This window comes from Sceloporus occidentalis, unplaced genomic scaffold, assembly GCF_023333645.1.
Source record: "Sceloporus occidentalis isolate IW3139 unplaced genomic scaffold, rSceOcc1.0.p SCAF_43, whole genome shotgun sequence".
NCBI lineage: Eukaryota > Metazoa > Chordata > Lepidosauria > Squamata > Phrynosomatidae > Sceloporus > Sceloporus occidentalis.
This window is the reverse complement of record NW_028317023.1, coordinates 4,210,681-4,229,622: the sequence shown is the minus strand read 5'-3', so window position 1 is coordinate 4,229,622 and position 18,942 is coordinate 4,210,681. Positions and strand designations below refer to the sequence as shown.

The following is an 18,942-nucleotide window of genomic DNA, read 5'->3' as shown; positions in this document are numbered from 1 at the left end:
GGTTGAACGGCTATCATAAAAAGGTTTTTTCCATTGTAATGTTAACTTTGAGTAGTCAATCATGAATAATAATAGACGTCAAGGTTCACAAGCAATTCATTTTGTTTTAAGTCATCTGTGGAAGCAAAGCCATAATGTGGTTTTATGGAAAGAAGCAGCAACTTGATAAGTCATCAGGCATATTTATAATTAAAAAAAAAAAAGAAACTGAGAAATACATGATTAGAACTTCATCTAAAGTAAAACAAAACTTTTAATCAATACAGTCTTAAAAAAAACCCAAAAAAAAACCCCCAATGATACCACAAGAAATAGATGTTAGCCAAAAATGAAACTAAAGACGCTAGAAATCTCATCTGCGATGTAGCTGCCTAAATAAGGTTAATACCGTCTTAAGCTAGTGATATGTATTCAAAAGAAGGTATTTTTGCACTTAATGTATAATATCAAGCAGACAAACCAAATGAAAAGGAAAAAATGAGCAGACAAGCACCAGCTGAACTAAAATCAGCAGCGTTATACAGCTACTCGTTCAGCCGTCACCCATAACCCGATTTAGACAGCTCTGTCAAGGATGAGATTTCCAGTGTCTTTTTAGCTTAATTTTTGGCTAGCATCTTTTTCTTTTGGTATAATTAGTTTAAAGTTTATTACAGTACTAAAAGTTATGTTTTATTTTAGATGATATTTCAATTATGTATTTCTTAATTTATGGTATAATTTAAAGGTTACCCTGATTAATGATTGGATGACACTATTACTCACATACAAAAAACCCAAAACAAATGCACAAAGACTATCGATTGTAGGAATCTTTTAAAATTGCTAAATGTTAATGTTTTTTTCAGTGTGCCACCACTTTTACATACTTTCTGTCCATCTGCATAGACAGCATAGCCAGTGACTCTCACTCCATTTGAGGTTCCTGCTGCATCGATGGTTACTGGCAACCAGCTAATAAGCAGAACACCTGGAGTCGGACCCAATTCTACTTGAACATCAAGCGGGGCATCCGGAGGACCTGTGACCCAAATAAATGGAAGATAATTAGTATTTCAACCTTTATACATAGCCGTCATCAATCATTACAAACACATTGCATCTTCGCTGTTTTTTTACATACTCATGAAAGTAGTTAGTGCGGCGAAATGTTTTTAAAGGTCTTCTAATTCTTTTGGTTTTCTACTCCAGCCCTTGGCGAACGTCCATCTAAGTATTTCATGGTAGGCTATCTGCATGTCCATCCAGTTTACTACTACTACTACAACTTAGACTAAGCTCCACAAGACCTCCTTTTCTCATGTACTCAATTATACCTTAATCAAAATGTCTGCAGATTCCTCATATCTCTGCATTTATTATATGTAAACTGCGCTAAGTAAATCTCTTAGTCTTTAATAAAAAAACTATACATACGTTTATTTATACAAAAGGAAAAATGTGACCCTAAAAAGAATAACCTAACAGGAAAGGGTTTATTATTCCTAACTGGAGCACCCTGATACAATAAAACTTATGCCGCTATTGTAAGTATAACCTGAGCGATACAGAGACAAAAAGATAGATTGAAAGGGTTTTCAGTATAGTCAACTTACCTGCAGCAGGAGTTGTCAGCTGCATAACCGTTGTTTTCTGTTCTCTCCTCTCAAGTGGCAACTCAAAGGGAATCCTCTGAGGTCGGGCCTCGACTTTTACATTATACAAGGTACTGGGCCGCAGGCTGCTGAAGTTGTACCAGTAAGTCCCTGCCTTGGCCACACCGTACGGCTCCTCATTCAGATACAAGGCATGTGAATAGTTGCTGTTGCAAGGCTGCCATGTGATCTCAGCAGACGTGGCCGAAAGGTTTCGAACGCGCAGCTGCGTCGGGGCAAGAGAATAGCCGTGACCGACCAGCAAAGTACATCGCGTCCTGTCCGAGCAGCCCCGCTCCGTCATGCTCTGTACAGAGATACGGTAACTCCGGGTTTTCAGCTCCAGCTTCTCAATCAAAGCTTTAGTCTGTCCTCCGCACCTTACGTTTTGTCGAAGTTCGTTATCCACATAGATATTATAACTTAAGATATTTGCGCTCCCTGCCGTTACCAGAGGAGGTTCCCACCCGACCACCATACTGCGAGCCAGCTGCTTTATAAGCGTTAGCTTACGAGGATAAGGCACGGCTGAAACATTTGCAGTCCCTTCGCTAATTCCTTGCAATGGACACGGTAACTGACTGAGGCTGCTCTCATCATCATCATCCTCCTCACTTCTCTCAATGCTGCTTCCACTCAAAAAGCTGATGTCTTGCAAAGAGCTTTGAGAAAGATCATGGGTCTCAGCCGGCTGAAAGGCCATCAGACCGTCGTCTGACACACGGTCCACAAAGTTAGAAGGTACAAGACCTCTCCTTCCATCCATCAGCTCTCCTGTTGAAACATGCAAAGATTTAGTAAATAAAGCAAACGTGGACGATCACAAACCTTAACATATAAAATCTCAACTCAATAAATATATGGTTAATCCATATATATTGTTGTGCAATGGCGTTACACATGTAGTTATCACGCCTTTCCATTGCCATTCGTAATAGGACAAGTATACGTCAGCATCTGCACTTTGGGCCGCATATCTTTGGGCCTAAGTGCACACACAGTGTTTTCACACAGCATGACTCCACAGAGGTGCTCCGTGTAACCCACCTTCAAAAAATCCATCATCGTCCATGTCTCCGTAGATGTAAATATATTCTCCAGCAGTTAGAGGCAGTTCTGCTTCGGGGTTTTCATTTGGTCCATCAAATGGATTGTAACTGAATGGATTATTTAAGAACAATATAAAAAGCTATGCATAAAGTAGGCCCGGTTTCCAAGACACACAATCGTTCAGTACCAATGCAAAACCTTCACAGGGTGAATTCCGCTCCAATTTTCCTATCATGGAGCATCTTAGACCCCAATGCAATGGGACGACAGACACATGAAGAGCTGGGTTTTCAGCAATTAAGCAAAAGTTACATACCAGCCTTACATTAACAATTTGTGTATCTTAGCCTTTAAGGCATTTGCAAGGAACATACATAAGCGTTTTAGCAAATGCATTTGAGTACTGCATGTTTTGCTGCATTGGAATCCCTGTGTTTAGAGACAGAACGTAAAGGGAAAGTGCATTTGCAACGTACACTAAAACACAGCGGGAATAGCATTGTCTACAGATTGAGGCGTTTCTATGTGAAACACTCTGCAGGGCACATGTCTAATATGCTAGTGTTTAAATAGCACCTCTGAACCATGGCAGGATTAAACCCGGAATCCATCAGCAAGGGGAGATTTTAAAAGCCAGAAAACAGCCCTCTGATTTTACAGAGATGGCAATCAGTGACACAGATTAACCCTCGCATCAATGAACAAGAAAGACTGATGCATAGCGAGTGATCGCACCTGTATCTGGCAAGAAAGACCTGCAACTTAGCAGGAGCCCGAGCTTCTGGTTCTGGATTCAGTGAAACGCTATCCGCTTCCAAGTCCTCCATTTCACTGGCAGTGTCCACCTAACAAAGTACAAGTTGTTAAATGAGGGAAACTGATTGGATGAACAGGAACACAAAGTAGTATTGTGGGCTTCATGGGTGGATGTAACTTAACGTAATGAATTGATCATTTTTTTAATGTACACAATATAGTGGAGTGCACACAGGTACTGATACATTCTATCTATATGTATGACATATATATCCACAACCCCTCGCGCTCGCTTGCCTTGGCGTCACCCTTGACTCCACACCTTTCATTGGGCCCCACATCCATTCTTCTGCCTGCATCTTAAAAACATTGTCCACATTTGTGCCTTCTTGACACAAGACGGTGTTAAGGCTCTTGTTCATGCACTCATTATCTCCCGCCTTGACTACTGTAACTCTGTCTTGGCTGGTCTCCCGTCTAGCCCCTCTGCAATCCACTTTGAACGGCACTGCCAGACTTGCCTTCCTCTCCTATTGCCTTACTAACACCTCTTCTCTCTGTCATTGTGCTTCAGGATTCGTTTTACTCAAAGCAGTTCCCCTACCAACATCTCCCAGCTTATCTCTAAATACACCCCTAACCGGTCTCTCCACTCATCCGCAGCTTATGAGCTGCGTCTAGCATGTGCTCCGATTTCTAGTTCTCATGCGAGCTTGCAAGATTTCTCAAGGGCTGCCCCCCCGGCTTCGGTCCTTCAAAAAAAAAAAAAATCCCTCAACACCCCCTTCTTTAAGGACACCTGCAAAGGTATGCATTAATGCCACACCACCTGTCTTCCTTTAGCTGACCTTTCTGTGGGTAAGCATGGTCAATGTGCCTGAGTCTGCATGAGTAAGTGTGACCATTCTCAGCCTCGCTCACTAATCATCATCTATGGCGACTAACAAACTGAAGAGAACTCACACACTGAAAACTCTTAACCTGAGCACATCTCAGCCACTTTAATGTACAAATCATTTACATACACATGGATATAAGTTTACACCATGAAATAAAGTTAAAAGCAACGCCTTGCCTCTGGTGTGGGGCAAGACTTGGAACTCTCATGAGCAGATTCAGATTTTGACGAAGCATTGGGCGTCCCCGTCTTCCGTTTCTCTTTGGCAGATGCATTATTTTGGGCCTCAGCGCTGCCGACTTCACAGCTTGGGCTTGGTGGGTGAGGTAACTTTTTTTCCTTTTTAGATTCTCCCTCTCTGTTCTTTTCTTGAAGATCGGGTACACCAGGTCCTGGCACCTCTGAAATCACATAAACCTTCGCTTAGGACAGGGACACACATAGCAGTGATTCAAAAAGCATGCATAGCCAAATCTAGCCATAAACGCAAACTGTTCTTTCACACTTCAACCAGCTTCAATAAAAAGAGGAGCCGCAGCAGGACTTTACATTAAGAAAAAATACAGAAACAGGTAAAGCAGCGGTCCGTCTTATAAATGGGATTTTCTTAAAATAAGAACTGATATTTGGAAGCACCACAGCACAAAGTTAACTCTAGTATCCACTCTTTGAAGATTTTATAACAAGGAAACTAGTCCTTTATTTTGAGACTGATTCCCTATTCCCTAGTACCGAGCTCAACCTGAGTAGACCAGTTATTCAGATGCTAAATATACTTTATTAGTGAAAGAATCTGTAGTGTTGGAATAGTTGCATTTCTCTTTTTGGATTTAAACAATACTATCAGGATGGACTGCTGCTTTAGAGAGTAAATACCCACAGAAAAAAAAGGAGGGGTTTAAGACCAAGCTTAACAGACCCATAAAAGTCTTGTAGTGAGATAATCATGCGTAAAACCATTGCACCAGTGAGACTTTGTACCCTGCATATAACCGGCTGGCTTTGTGTCTTGTGTCACAGTTTCGTACTTTGGTGCCCAGTGCTCACCACAACACAAACAAGCCACTCCGACGGTTATCTTACACCCAGAGCCGGCTACAGCCCCATGTTCCAACACCAGGTGGTATTTACACAATAAATGTCAGTACCCTCCATTGAGAGGTATATAAAACTGCAGCTGCTGTCATCCAGACTAATGTCTACCCAACTGATCACATCCCAAGATGAGAACTCATCTATGGAAAAAAAAGCAAGTTAAGGTCAAGTCATTAGCACCGGAAGTCAAATCTTTAGCTTTATTCACTTGAACGGCTAAGTATAAATTATAATTTGCTTTAGGGCTGGGGAGTGGGGTTTGATTTATAAAAAGGAAATTTAAAGAGACAGACTGTCCAATAATACAGATAGGTGATCACATTTGTACAGTGGACCACCGCAGCCATTTAGGTTAGATCACTGAAAATGTTACAAAATGAGAATTAAGAAAACATTAAAGGCTATGAGCATGCTGTTTGTTAAAATAAACAGAACATTAACATTCATCAGTTTGTCAGTTTTGGAACCGGTTGCCATGTAAGGGTAAACCAAACACAAGCAGATTAGTGATTGCATGATTGCAAACTAAATATTACCCAGCAGACATATGTTTATATTATAGGCTGATTATTTCTCGATAAGAACTAGAGCCCACAGATATAGGAGCCTACTTAATAAACAATGATTTAAATATGTGTTTTTGGAGAGTCTTCTTAAATCCATAGGCTGACAAGCTTCCCGTTAGCACCACTCACCAAAAGAATGGGCTCCTCTTTCATCCTGAGGCCGCTCAGGTGTAGAGCAGCATTGAGGTGGGGGCAGCTCATGGGTCACCAAGGTAGAAGTGAGGAGATCGATGTTCCCGGTTTGCAGACGAAATCTTTCCAGCTCCTGAGACAAGAGGCTGAACTGCTCCGTCTGACTGCGACATTTCTCTTCCAACAGCTTCACTTTAGCCTGGAAGGAACAAACCATTGCATATGAAGATCATTCCGACGGTACAGATGCGGACTGGTCAGGTCAGCAGAGTTCCTAATGAGAAGGGGGGGGGGGGGATCCTTCGTAATGACCCCCCAACCATCTAAAAACACATGTAGTCTGGCACCTGGCAAATTTATCAAGAACTCCCACCCTTATCAAAGCAAATTCCCAACACAAGCAATTTGGTCTTTCACAGAAAATGTTCTAAAAACAGCTAGTTGAACAGACAGCTAAATCTAACAACGTACAGAAGGGTTAACGTATTAGGGCTTTAGACCTTTGTTTGACAATACCTGCAAATTATCCAAGGTGTTCTGAGCATAGATAAAATGAGAAAAAAAAAAGTTACCAGTTTTAAGAAACTTTAATGGAATTATCGGGGTCTTGTATTGTATTATTACAAAACAAAATAATATTTTAACAACATAATACCTCTAGCAACTGAACTGCTCCTTCATGTTCTTTCTTAGCTTCTACTTGGGCCTTTAAAAAAACAAACAAAATAAACAGATCATAGTTTTCCTTAACTTAAGTCTAGTACTACATGATAAAGTGCAGCCTCTGAGCATTCCAACATCTTATCTAAATCAGAGTTAGACAAATGTACATAGAGATGTTAAAAGGCATCCATATGTAGCAATCAGACCGATGTAAATCCTTTGTGAACGGTGGATGTCCGGACCCTGAGCTATATGCTATATGCTGTTCCCCCCTGGAAAAAAGCAGTTATCCGAGAGGTGGATTGTATAGGTAGGCAAAAAGCCAGGGGCAGTAAAGCCGTATTACAAACTTGCACACTGAGAGAAGTTCAAATATGTATGGAACTTGCCTGATTTGCCTTTTACTGCAGCATTTTAGAAAGAGCGGATAATGTTAAAACAGCAGGCATATCTGAAATTAGAGTGACCAGGATATGGGGTAGTAGTAACACAAAACATGAAAGTTCCATGGCTTTTAATACATGTTTGAAATTCTCATTCAGCTGAAGCCACGTGTAAACATTACTGTCTCTTACGCATTAAAAAACACACTATTTGCAACGGAAATGGAACATGCCCACACAGACATGATTTCGGCACTGAAGCCCAATTTTGTCTCTCTCAGGCAAGATTTCTTGGACTAGTCAACTGTGTGAAAAATAAATAAAACAATTACCAGTTGGAGACGTTTTACTTCCTCTTGTCTCGTCTTAAGTGCAATCAAAGCATCTTCATGATCTTTCTCCAATTGCTGCCTTCTCTCCACCACATCTCGCATGTGCTGCAATATAAACACATTGTTTATAGAATTATATCCGCTTATATCGACCACAGGATTCCGTTTTCAAAGGGAGGGAGGAACAAGGAGGTCATAATCAAAAATGAGAGGTTTAGTAGGTTAGACGGAACGTAAGTTTCACTGCATTAAGTGGAACAGCCTCTATGCAGAAGCGGTAGAGATTAATACAGTGAGGGAATTCACACATGCATCGGATAGGCAAATATCCTAGACTATCCTAAATCTAAGACCAGACTGTCGAGTCATTACATCAGGATAAATGGGCAAACTAGATAGAAGATGAGAACCATTTGGCCTATTTCTATGTAACATACTGGTAATATGGTCAAAAAAAATCTCTCCATTCTGGTAGCATTGGCCCGAGCTCACCTTCAGCACTTGCTCTAGGTTCTCCAGCTTGCTCTGCAGTTGATGGCTCTCCTTCAGGGCGGAATCTCTTTGCTGAATTACTTCATTCAAATGCACCCTCAGGTCAGCATTTTCAGCGTCAACCTGCCCACAATAAGATTCATAGCGTCTAAAAATACTGCTCTTCAGGCAGCAATATTGAATACTCGCTTCGATTGCCCCTTTTATTTTGTTAAACACACCTGGATAAATCTATTTGGAATTTTAAACATTTGCTTTACCTTGCCTGTCCATTTTACTTTGTTACTCAATCTTGAGTTCTCTTCCACAAGACGTGCATTCTCAGCCTGGACCTCCTGAAGCTTAATTTCCTGTTGAAATCACACAATGTGAAATGTATTATTAGAAAGCATGGAAATCACTTAGCACATCGTTTCATATCGAAAAGTATTGTGTATCTGTTACTAGCGGAGGGATGAGCTTTAATGGCGTCTAAGTGCCTGCCCAACAGGAGAATTGTCTCCTCAGTTTCTCACCTTTAGTATTGGAAGCATGAATGCCGTTACGAGTGCCCGTCTTCTTTTCTATACTGCCATAACAGACTAGGGACAGTTGGTAACGGGTTATATCGCATGAAAACAAAGATTACCTTTACTGGAGAATCTAAGCTGGTGGTCTATGCATACCCTTTATTGTTTTTTCTATATTGACATTCTTTGTTCCCAACTCCTCCAACTATACCCAGAGTTGTACATCATGCACATATTTCTCCTCTACACCAACTTTACTTCTAATTCTGCCCATATATCCCTTCCTATGGTTTTCACAAATTTTTATCATAAAGGGATCAGATTGGAAGAGGTGCTTGGAACCCCATTGCAATCCGTTTCTTTTGGCACAGACCTCTCTTCTGATCCGCAGCAAACCACGTGTTTGTAATGGTTTGAGGAAACGAGGTTAAATGTATCATGATCCAATGTCATTTCTAATGAGCCGTTACTGGCTGAGCGGCAGATCTTGCTACACCACTGATTACTAGGCCTGTAAGTGCGCTTTCCTTTATGAAGGTAAACGGGTGGGGGTGAGCAGCGATGGAGACAGAACTTTTTAACACGATGATCAGCCCCATGTGGACCACATTCCAATTACTATCCAGGTCTGAGACAGGTATGTGTAGCACAGGATTTACAGGTGTAACGCCTAACGCGGTCAGAGATGACATTCATCATGATGATCTAACGTATAAGCAGAAAAAGCAGCTTCACAAGCATATAAGACAACCCTAGAGGGGCAACGGCAGACTGCTAGGACTCTAGGAAACAGGGTACATTCATACGATTGTAGCATGCATGGACAGGACTAGGCAGAGGATGGTAAACCGGCCACACTATGCAAATATATGTAGATACTAAAAAAATAGGGCACACCAACATATATTTAAGGAAACGACAGATGATCTAAGGGGCAGATGAGATGTGTTGGCTGCCGTACAAAGAACAAGGAAAAACCTGCCACGCGTTATCAATTAATAGACGCAGCGATATGTGGGAATATCAAACCGTTCTCGCTCTTCAAACAGGAACATAAAAAAAAACCTAATAAACCCAGAGGTCTACAGGAAATTTAACCATGAAGTTCTAGCGATCTCAAAGAAGACAATATTTGTCTCATTGAACTGTTCTGTGTTACTTTAGCATTAGGCAATCATTTGTATATTGTACATTTCAAGTGCAAATTAAAGTGCCTGTATTTGTATACATGTAATAAATGTGTAGACAATTATCTTTGTGTATGTAACAGGAACATGGCCAATATGTGGAACAAGACCAATATAGAAAAAATGAAATCAAGCCCCTGGTGGACTGGGGGGTCTAAAGCCTGCTAATATTGATGTTTATTCATATTTATAATCATTCACAAGAGTCATGCAGCTGCTCTGTCATTACACACGCATCATATTCTATTTCATGTAACGGGACGAAAAAACCCAACTGCCAGAGACATTCCTCCTACGCATATTCAATATTGTTGAACCAAATATCAAATCCGTAATAATGCTGGGACGGTTAGCGAACACGTTAATTGTTAGTTTCATAACCTGCAAAGCTTCATCACAACTGAAGCTCATCTGTTGCTAGGCAACCCATGTGATGAAGCACTGGAAGAGGGGGATGATAAACCAAAAAAGTCTCCAGTTTCTCTCAGATAACTGAAGAATCAATTGAACATCACCATATTGCCTGGTGAGGAGCACATTGTATATGTGTGCCCATATAAATAGGGTGGGAGAGGCATTTTTAAAAACTGTATAAACCTACATAATATGCATACATTGTGTCTACTGGACTAATACGGCTTCACCCTTTTACACACACATATATATATATATATATATATATATAAATATATATATATATATACACATACACACACACACACACACACACACACACACACACACACACACACACACACACACACACACACACACCAGACTTAGTTAAGCCCTGGTATTTATTATATACCCCTGGCCCCTAGGTCAGTGGTTACCAACCTTCCTAATGCCGTGACCCTTTAATACAGTTCCTCATGTTGTGGTGACTCCAATCATAAAATGATGTAATTATATATTGTGAAATGTGTTTCCCGATGGTCTTAGGCGACCCCTGTGAAAGGGTTGTTCGACCCCTAAAGGGGTCACGACCCACAGGTTGAGAACCGCTGCCCTAGGTGGTAAAACAGGTAGCTTCCACAGTGTGTAGGTACCACAGAGAAAGCTGCAGGTGAGGTAAGAAGGGTACAGGAGGCAGTGCGAGCGAGTGAATGACCTAATGAATGTATAAATGTTTGGTGGAGGGCAAAGTTTTTTTTGGGGGGGGGCAGAATGCAGGATGTTTGGGGGCAAAGAAAAGCTGCTTGCACAAAAAGATGGAACAGACAAGCTGCCTTGGGAAAAAATTGCATACACAATCTGTTTGGAAGCAAAAGTGGCACAGACAAGCTGTTTAGGGGGGAAAGGTGGGACATGTTGCTTGTGAAGTTGTGAAGGATTTTAATAATAATGTGATATTCTGTTATCATTAAGGGACAATATCTTACATTTTATAGTTATTTGGACAACAAACAGTGGGACTGTTAATATATAAGGGGTGTGGAAACAGAAGCTCAAAACATTTTCAGGGCTTTCATTCATGTGTGCAAGTGTGTAAGTTTGTGTAAATGTGTGGGCCACTTCACATGAGATTTGCTGGAGAGGGGGCAAATAGCCAATGGAGGCCACTTGACTTTAACTGCTCCCCAGGCCAGGTGCAAACACAAGGTCCGTTTCTGTATGGCCTCCCCAACCCAGCTAGCTGGCTTGCAGAAGATATGTTTCCTTCTTTGTGATAGGCATACACACAGGTTGCAAAGTATTTTACCGTATTTCCCCATGTATAAGACACATTTTTTTCCCCCGAAAAATTTGGGGTCTAAAAACTGGGTGCGTCTTATACAGTGGTTGTAGAGTGTAGATTGCAGTTACTACTTCCCAGTACCGCCCTGCAGTCACTGACAATTGGCCCCGCCCCATTCTGACTCACTGACGATTGGCCCCTCCCCTTTCCCTATAGCGTCCACACTGCTCAGACAGCAACTCAGTATAAAATTAATATTTGGGCTGTGGAAAGTTAGGGGAGGTGGGGGTTAATTTAGGGGCAGTTATGGTTAATGGGGTGGGCTTAGGGATAATTTAGGGCCAGTTATGGTTGATGGGGTCTTTAGGGTTTACTTAGGGGCAGTTAATGGATGGGAGTGATGAGGATGATTAGTATGAATTTTAAGATAGTACTTTTTTTAAAAATTCGGGCCCAAAATTAAGGTGCGTCTTATACATGGGGAAATACGGTAATATGCCTGGGGCACTATATTGTTTCTTTAATCAACTATTCCAAATCTTGAGCAAATACCGAATCCATCAACAGAGACAGGAGGACGGATGAAACTTCAGAGCTTGGTCTTCTCCGACTTACTGATTTCTGGCCACTAAACTTTTTTTCTGTAAATCCCCATAAAGCCCCGAGGGTGTCTAGAGTCATTTAAGGCAGCCTTTGCACAAAGACTAGATTTCTTCTATGTTCCTTGCATGGGTTTTCTCACTAGGACCTTATTACACCACTCCCTGGCAATAATTCGATTATTATTTGAAATTGTCAAGATTAAGGTGTGAAAAGTAGCATGACTTGTGTATTACTTACCAATTCTTCACATCTCTTATGCTTTTTCTTCACTTCTTGCTCCAAGATCTCACATTCCTTTCGTTTCTTTGTTAATTCTGTAAATTCAGCTTCCTAAATAAAAAACAACAACCCAGAGCTCATATACCAGGTTTGAAAATGCTCTACAGACTGCAGAAGCCGAGCAAAAATGTCTACATGAAATGCATAACGCCAAAGTACGACCTTGTCATTTTCTACGTTAAACAGCTAAACTTTAATACGCCCATTGCACATGTATACATTCATCACACTACTGTGTGTGCCAACAGCCATTAATCTTCTGACTGCAAGAAAGAAGCATTTTGTACAGCATGCAATGGGTTAAAAGCCATGGCATTCCAATATATTGCTCAATACAGCATCAAGACTTATTTTGTTAGACTTCCTACAAAAAGCTTTAAAACAAAAGAAAAACTGGCCTTATTCTCCTAGAAGTAGAATAAGTCTCCGCTATGCTAGCTGAGGCAGGCAAGACAAGTTAGACCTTGAAATATTAACATAACAAAACATATCTTCGTACATTTCCATTCTCACCAGTCCCATTTAACCCCTCTGTAAGGCAAAATAGTATATAAAACCTTTAAGGTGCTTCCCCATGTGCCCACTTTCTGCAAGAAATTGTTAGGCCTGAACATCCAGCGGTCGATTCTTAAGACATCCATGGTCTCTAGAATGCTTTGTATCTTTGTGTCTTTTTTAAGCATTAAGAATAACCACGCAAAATGTTGTTTAAGTGTTATATATATATATATATATATATATATATATATATATATATATAAAAAAAAAAATCGAAACGCATAACTTTTTTTTTTTTTTAGCCCTAGAGATATTCAAGAGGTGGTAATACATTCATGCAGGTTTAACTGAAATGTAACCCTTAAGAAGTAGAAGTTAACAAATAATTCTACTACTTACAACCTAATGATACATACTTAGCAGTCTAATGATTAAAGGGTAGAACGTGACAACTGGATAGGCTAGAGAGCAGATCAATTGATTATGGCCTCTACTGCGTATCACCCCCGAGCATACTTACTCTAAAGCGCGGTACAAGTTAAATACCCCCCTACCTGAAACCTGCCTTTTTTTCACCTGACGCTGGCAGTGTAGCAAGAAGTGGAGACAGGAACGAATGCCCTACCTGCTATAGCAGTCCAATCCCCCTGCTGCCACGGCAACCAAAAGGATTAAGTGGATCAGACCACAAGGCAGGCAGGGGAGGAGGACACACGACAGACGAGGCATTCGATGCAAAAGCAAATATTAAAAATACCAGGTAAAAACACTACACGTGATTCGGTAGCGTAGCCATGTAAGAGCAGACCCAGCCTAGGCCCTAATTCCCATAATGGTAACTGTGAATATACGCTGTTTGCTCAGCACCGGTGGAAGAAGCTTAAATCCTAAAGGCTGTCCTTAGCAGGTGTCATAACTGACAGCACACGCAAAATCCTCTTCACCGCAGCACCCGCGGTCTGAGCAGGAACGCCGGAGGGGGCGCAGTGCTACGGGGCCCGAACCCGAGGTGCCGTACATGCTGATCACCAAGTCTCTCGCTTTATTATTCTGCTTAGGATAAAACAACCAATATCCATAGTATATTTGTAGAAAAATGCCCTATGCATGCTTTATTTAAATAATATATATATTAATGGCATTATGGTGCTAGGCACAGGATCTAGTCACACGAACACATTCTGCACTCTCACTAAAGGGTATTGGGATGGAAAAGTTCTAGAATAATTCTATAGAACAGACATGGCAGCCGCCTAGCGCCCACGCATCACATGCTTCGTTATTGAACGTCGGAGGCTCTGAGACGAAGATATTATGCGGTGGCGGATAAGAAAAAATCCCCTTAGATTGTAAGTTTATGAGGACGGCGCTCTTTGCCGGTTTGTCAGGTGTGGTTTTGTCATACACTTTGAATGCGTGTTCTGTAGGAAGCGCTGCGTACACTGCTGGTGCGATAGAAAAAAGATAATACCAGCAGAAGAGGTGAACATAAGATGACCAGGACTTCGGTCGGAAGTTTAACAGCAGGTAGAAAAACAAGGGAAGACTCAAATGGCCCATTTTTGCAATGAAGTTCTACAGTTCCTCTATTAACCGTCACAGGAAGATGAACGGGAAGGAAAAAGAGATAACGGTATCTCGGTTTACACAAAATCATGAGGAACTGAGAGCTTGTTTTGTGGCAATCTCCACCAAAGGCGTAGTCAGGGACAGAAAACAATGGGGGTTATTCACTAGGGATAGTTGTGGATTGAGGTCCTTGGCTTCAGTATGAAGGACCAACTCTGTGGGCTTCTGCTAAAGGAAGAGCTTGGCTGGCCCTGTATAATGTATAGAAAAACGATTAGGTATCTCCAAACTATCCTCGGACAATTAAGTATACAGGGCCAACACAACTCTTCCTGTTTGAGAAATCTGTTGGCTCCTCATAATGAATAGATATAAAAAAAAAATCCTAAGCTTCCCTTTGCTACATAGAGGGTTAAATAATAAAATAAACACATGCCGATGCGATTTGTGGAACAAATAAGATTAAACGCTAGGTACAAATATGAACAAAATCACATTAACAGCAATTTATGCCGATCTCGCCACCGTAGTTTTGATGTATGGTCAAAAATCACTACGTCAGACATAAAACATGAGCTTTGATTCATAATAAATCTCTCCTGAGCAGCACATTGAGAAAATCGACCTATATTATGAATTATACGTTCATATGCGCTAATTATTCACAATTAATCTGTTAGTTTCCATGGTAAAACCTTTTCATGCCTCGGTGCCTTCCAAACCCATACTACAGTGTATAACAAAATCAGGAAAGGGGAAAGTCATTAAAAATATACTTCCCACAATCATTTAAGGCACAAGGGAAAGGAAAACGTGGCGTTCTGCAGAGAATATTCCGGTTTCAGATACTAATTATCGTACTCCCCTTACCGAATAACGCATTATAAGTCCGGTGCCTCAACAATAATGTAAATCTATTTAGTCTCATCACCATGACAACCAAACAGAATGATCATACAGATTGGATCATTCTCTTGGCTGCTATGGTAATGTTGACGATTTTATATTTTTATTTTAAAACTTGCACCGATACGATGCTAACATAGCACTAGAGAAGAGGAAATGTGTGCGACATCTCAGACATATAATAACCAAGTGTAAAGAAACCAAAGATTTGCATTGCAAGGTGTGATACTTGAAGCAAGGTGCATGAATGTGAATAATCGACAGTGTTTATGCCAGCGGATTAACATGAAATCAGAGCCCTGCCCCGCACAATAAACCAACCAATTTTTGGGTGAAACCTTTGCCGTCTGTAGATTGCCACAGGGAAATTAAATATTGGTATCTAGCATTTGACTCACTTTTCAAATAATTAACACAATTACGAGAGTGTAAAAACAGAGGGGTCAATATCGCGCTCACCGACTACGCCTTGTTTACCGTCTACAACGTTCCTTATCAGGGTATATTATTTTTCTGTGAAAACATTCATGGAAAGGAGTTTTTCCTTATTGTGTCCCAAAGGATCTAACCAGATCCATCAATTAAGAGCGAGTGGATATTTCCCTTCTATACAAGCAAAACTAGTGCTGGGATCATCCAATGGGAAAAATACATGCCAGGTTTAAACCTGCTTAAACAAATCCACCAAAAGCTTCTCCTTTGCCTCGTTTCCTTATTAGATCCCTTCGTTGATTCCATTGCATCTTTAATCCTCAGTGAAACGCAGCCAGGCAGAAGGAGCCATCCCATTTTTCTACAGAATCTGAATAGTGTCAGTTATTAAATAAACGGTGTAATACACTTCCATGTATGCCGTATTAAAAGGTATCTGGTAGACTTGTGCAAATAAACCAAAAATGATTTAAACAAATTTTTCATTTATTTTTCGGTCAATTCGTTTTCAGACAATAAATTCCATTTCCTGCCCATTCGTTTTAGACAAAAAACGGAAGGCTATTTAGATTCAGAAACAAAATGTGTCGTCATCTATGTTTTCTTACACCGTTTCATTTATGTTCTCTCATACTGTCTCTGAATGTCTTCCTATCTTCTCCGCTGACCACTTCCCTGTCCCTCGCAGCTCCGGTTCTTCTCTGGCATATATCGTCTTCTTTCTTCGTCCGCTTCTCTGCGGAAGAACACCCGGGAGGTCATGCCCCACTGTCCACAAAGGACGGAGCCTCCGGGCATACCCTCTACACGCACATCCAATCGGGCAGAGGATTTGCCCAGAACCTCCACCATTGTGCGGATGTTCACCCAAGATCACGACCAGGGGAGCTGCGCGGCACCAAGACAGGGACATGGAAGCGGTTGGCCGAGCACGTAGCTAGACATGCCAGAGAGCATGAGAGAGAGCAGGAGTGAGAGAACCAAAGACATTCAAATGAAAATCTGGAGCTCTTTGCTTCGTTTTGCTGGGGGTCCCTGCTCGTTTTCCAAGATTCAGACTAATCGACAAAATTGGGAAGTTTCGTTAAAATTGCAATTCGCATGAATCTGAACGCACAAGTCCAGTATCTAGTATGCTTGGATTCATGAGTTCAAAGGGCAGCATCCTCTGTACAGCGGGATGTACTTTTTTTGGTTGCGCTAGTACGGTTTTAGATTTCCCAAGCAGGAATAGGAATATGCCGACAAGTAAAGAGGTTATTGGGAGTGCAACTAACTGCTTGCTTACATCCATGCATATATTTCCAAATGAGGTAATAAATATTTTTTTTATTTTTATAATTTAAAACATGCCACGTCTTTCCTTGCTCATTCGGACATTCCAAAGTTCTTATATTTTGCACAATCTCCGCCATTTACCAAATGGATGGTGTAAAGCTACCATAATGTTAAACGTGTGAAATGTAACTGGGTGCCTATTTCAAAAGGTAGTAATAAAAGCTATTAATGCACCATTAGAGAATAAGACTATACCACACTTAGAAGACAGAAGTCAGAGCATGGTATTAAAGCCGCCACACACCAATTGTAGTTGTATGCAAGTATGAGAGCTACAAATACTTCTCTCACCTTCATTACATCTCCTGAGGTTGTCCTCATCGATTTGTCGCCACACTCCATGGGTTCATCGGAACCATTTAAGGTCTCAACGTACACGGCATCAGGTAGGGGAGGGGAAGGGCGAGGAGGAGAGACGTGGGAATCTGAACTGGATGCATGCAGAGAGTCCTTTAAATGTTTCACAGCTATTTGCCTCTGTAATCGTAACACTTCCTTCTGAGACTCATGCAATAGACGGTCTAAATCGTTCAGCTTCAATCCAGTCGGAAAATCCTGCATTACAATAAAAATAAAACACACACACAATTAATGCACAGCGAGCACGTTCAATGTATTAATAGTTATTGGCAGAGCATTAAATAAAACAAGGGATCCTAAAGATTTTATCAGCGTGATTTAGCTTGTGTACATACACAGGGATCCAAATCACAGTTAGTCCCACTGTCACTTCTATAGCTTTCTATGATGCTTTGATGTTTGTTGTGGTCTACAATTACTTGTAGCAGCAAAATCAAAGAAATTAAGCTGCATTGGTAAAAAAATGTGGAGACTGTGTGTTAAACTTTTATAACACATCTGATTATATCAATGCATTATACATCTCATTAATGATACTTACCTGCTAAATGCAAGGTGGTGTATTTTCTATAAACTGCAACTATGTTATGGGGACTTTGCTTCTGGAGTATGTGCAAATGTAATGTTGCGGTCATGTTTTATAACATTAAAATACCTAAATTCTCTGTTTAATATAATTATTATGAAAGGAAAGAGAAAAAAAAAAAAAAGGACTGGCTGGCCTGCATAGAACCAAAAATTATCTCATTCATGCAGAAATATAGCGTTGTAGATACATACGATAATCGCAAGCTACAAAGATAAATATATAAAACGGGTCAATGAAAGAAAAAACTGGGACACAATTCCGCTTTTTTTTTTACTATTTTTAATTGAATTTTTCTTTACTTGTAATGAAGAAAAACATCCAATAGCCAGTGATAAAGCTACATGTATGTAATCGATAGGTATAGACGTAGGTCCAGTATTGCTTTTTAAACGGAGTATATTCTGTGTGCCGTTATACTGAGCCACTGACGGACCAGATCACTCAGGCCTAGGATTGTTCCCAGGATGGAAGGTGAATGAACACTTCTGAAGAGACTAGATATTGCATGGTAAAGAATGCAGCATAGCGTTTACATTTATGATATAATCACGGAGTATAGATGTAGTCCTATACATTTGTAAAATAAGCGTCTCATAGGTACATTGGCTTTTAGACAAATAAAGCTCCTGTAGCTGACATCAGATGCCTCGAGTCATACACCCGTTTCATCTGTTTCACAAAGCAGCTAAAGACGATGGGAAAATTGGATGTGCGGAATGTGAAACGCCCTGCTGTGTATCGAGGGAAATTATAAATAACAGAAGCATGGGTTTGTGCAAATTACTTTCAGTAAATAGAAGAAACATAATGTTTGTCTCCACAAGCAGTCTCTGTTAAAAAATACTGGAATCTGATAGCTAGAAAGGAGTTAAAAAACAAAAAACTATTCTAGCAGATCCATTATGTTGTTGAGGGACTTGAACATTTCTCCTAAATTATTTGCCAAAATGTTACTACAGCCACCTTAATTAAAATCATTACCATTTTATGAAG

General features: G+C 40.6%; 1 protein-coding gene across 1 annotated transcript in view; it reads right to left on the bottom strand.

The window, feature by feature from the left end:
- LOC149289729 (peripheral-type benzodiazepine receptor-associated protein 1-like) overlaps positions 1 to 18,942 on the bottom strand; it is a 51,457-nt gene that overhangs the window by 25,092 nt on the left and 7,423 nt on the right. Inside the window, exons 5-19 of the mRNA XM_089490248.1 lie at positions 17,379 to 17,555; positions 14,490 to 14,546; positions 13,317 to 13,337; positions 12,216 to 12,308; positions 8,262 to 8,351; positions 8,002 to 8,124; positions 7,510 to 7,614; positions 6,787 to 6,837; positions 6,648 to 6,668; positions 6,129 to 6,330; positions 4,516 to 4,760; positions 3,420 to 3,529; positions 2,682 to 2,791; positions 1,596 to 2,408; positions 870 to 1,021 (exon numbers count right to left, since the gene is read on the bottom strand). Coding sequence (XP_089346374.1) covers positions 870 to 1,021; positions 1,596 to 2,408; positions 2,682 to 2,791; positions 3,420 to 3,529; positions 4,516 to 4,760; positions 6,129 to 6,330; positions 6,648 to 6,668; positions 6,787 to 6,837; positions 7,510 to 7,614; positions 8,002 to 8,124; positions 8,262 to 8,351; positions 12,216 to 12,308; positions 13,317 to 13,337; positions 14,490 to 14,546; positions 17,379 to 17,555 — 2,370 coding nt within the window. The remainder of the gene's footprint in view (positions 1 to 869; positions 1,022 to 1,595; positions 2,409 to 2,681; positions 2,792 to 3,419; positions 3,530 to 4,515; positions 4,761 to 6,128; positions 6,331 to 6,647; positions 6,669 to 6,786; positions 6,838 to 7,509; positions 7,615 to 8,001; positions 8,125 to 8,261; positions 8,352 to 12,215; positions 12,309 to 13,316; positions 13,338 to 14,489; positions 14,547 to 17,378; positions 17,556 to 18,942) is intronic.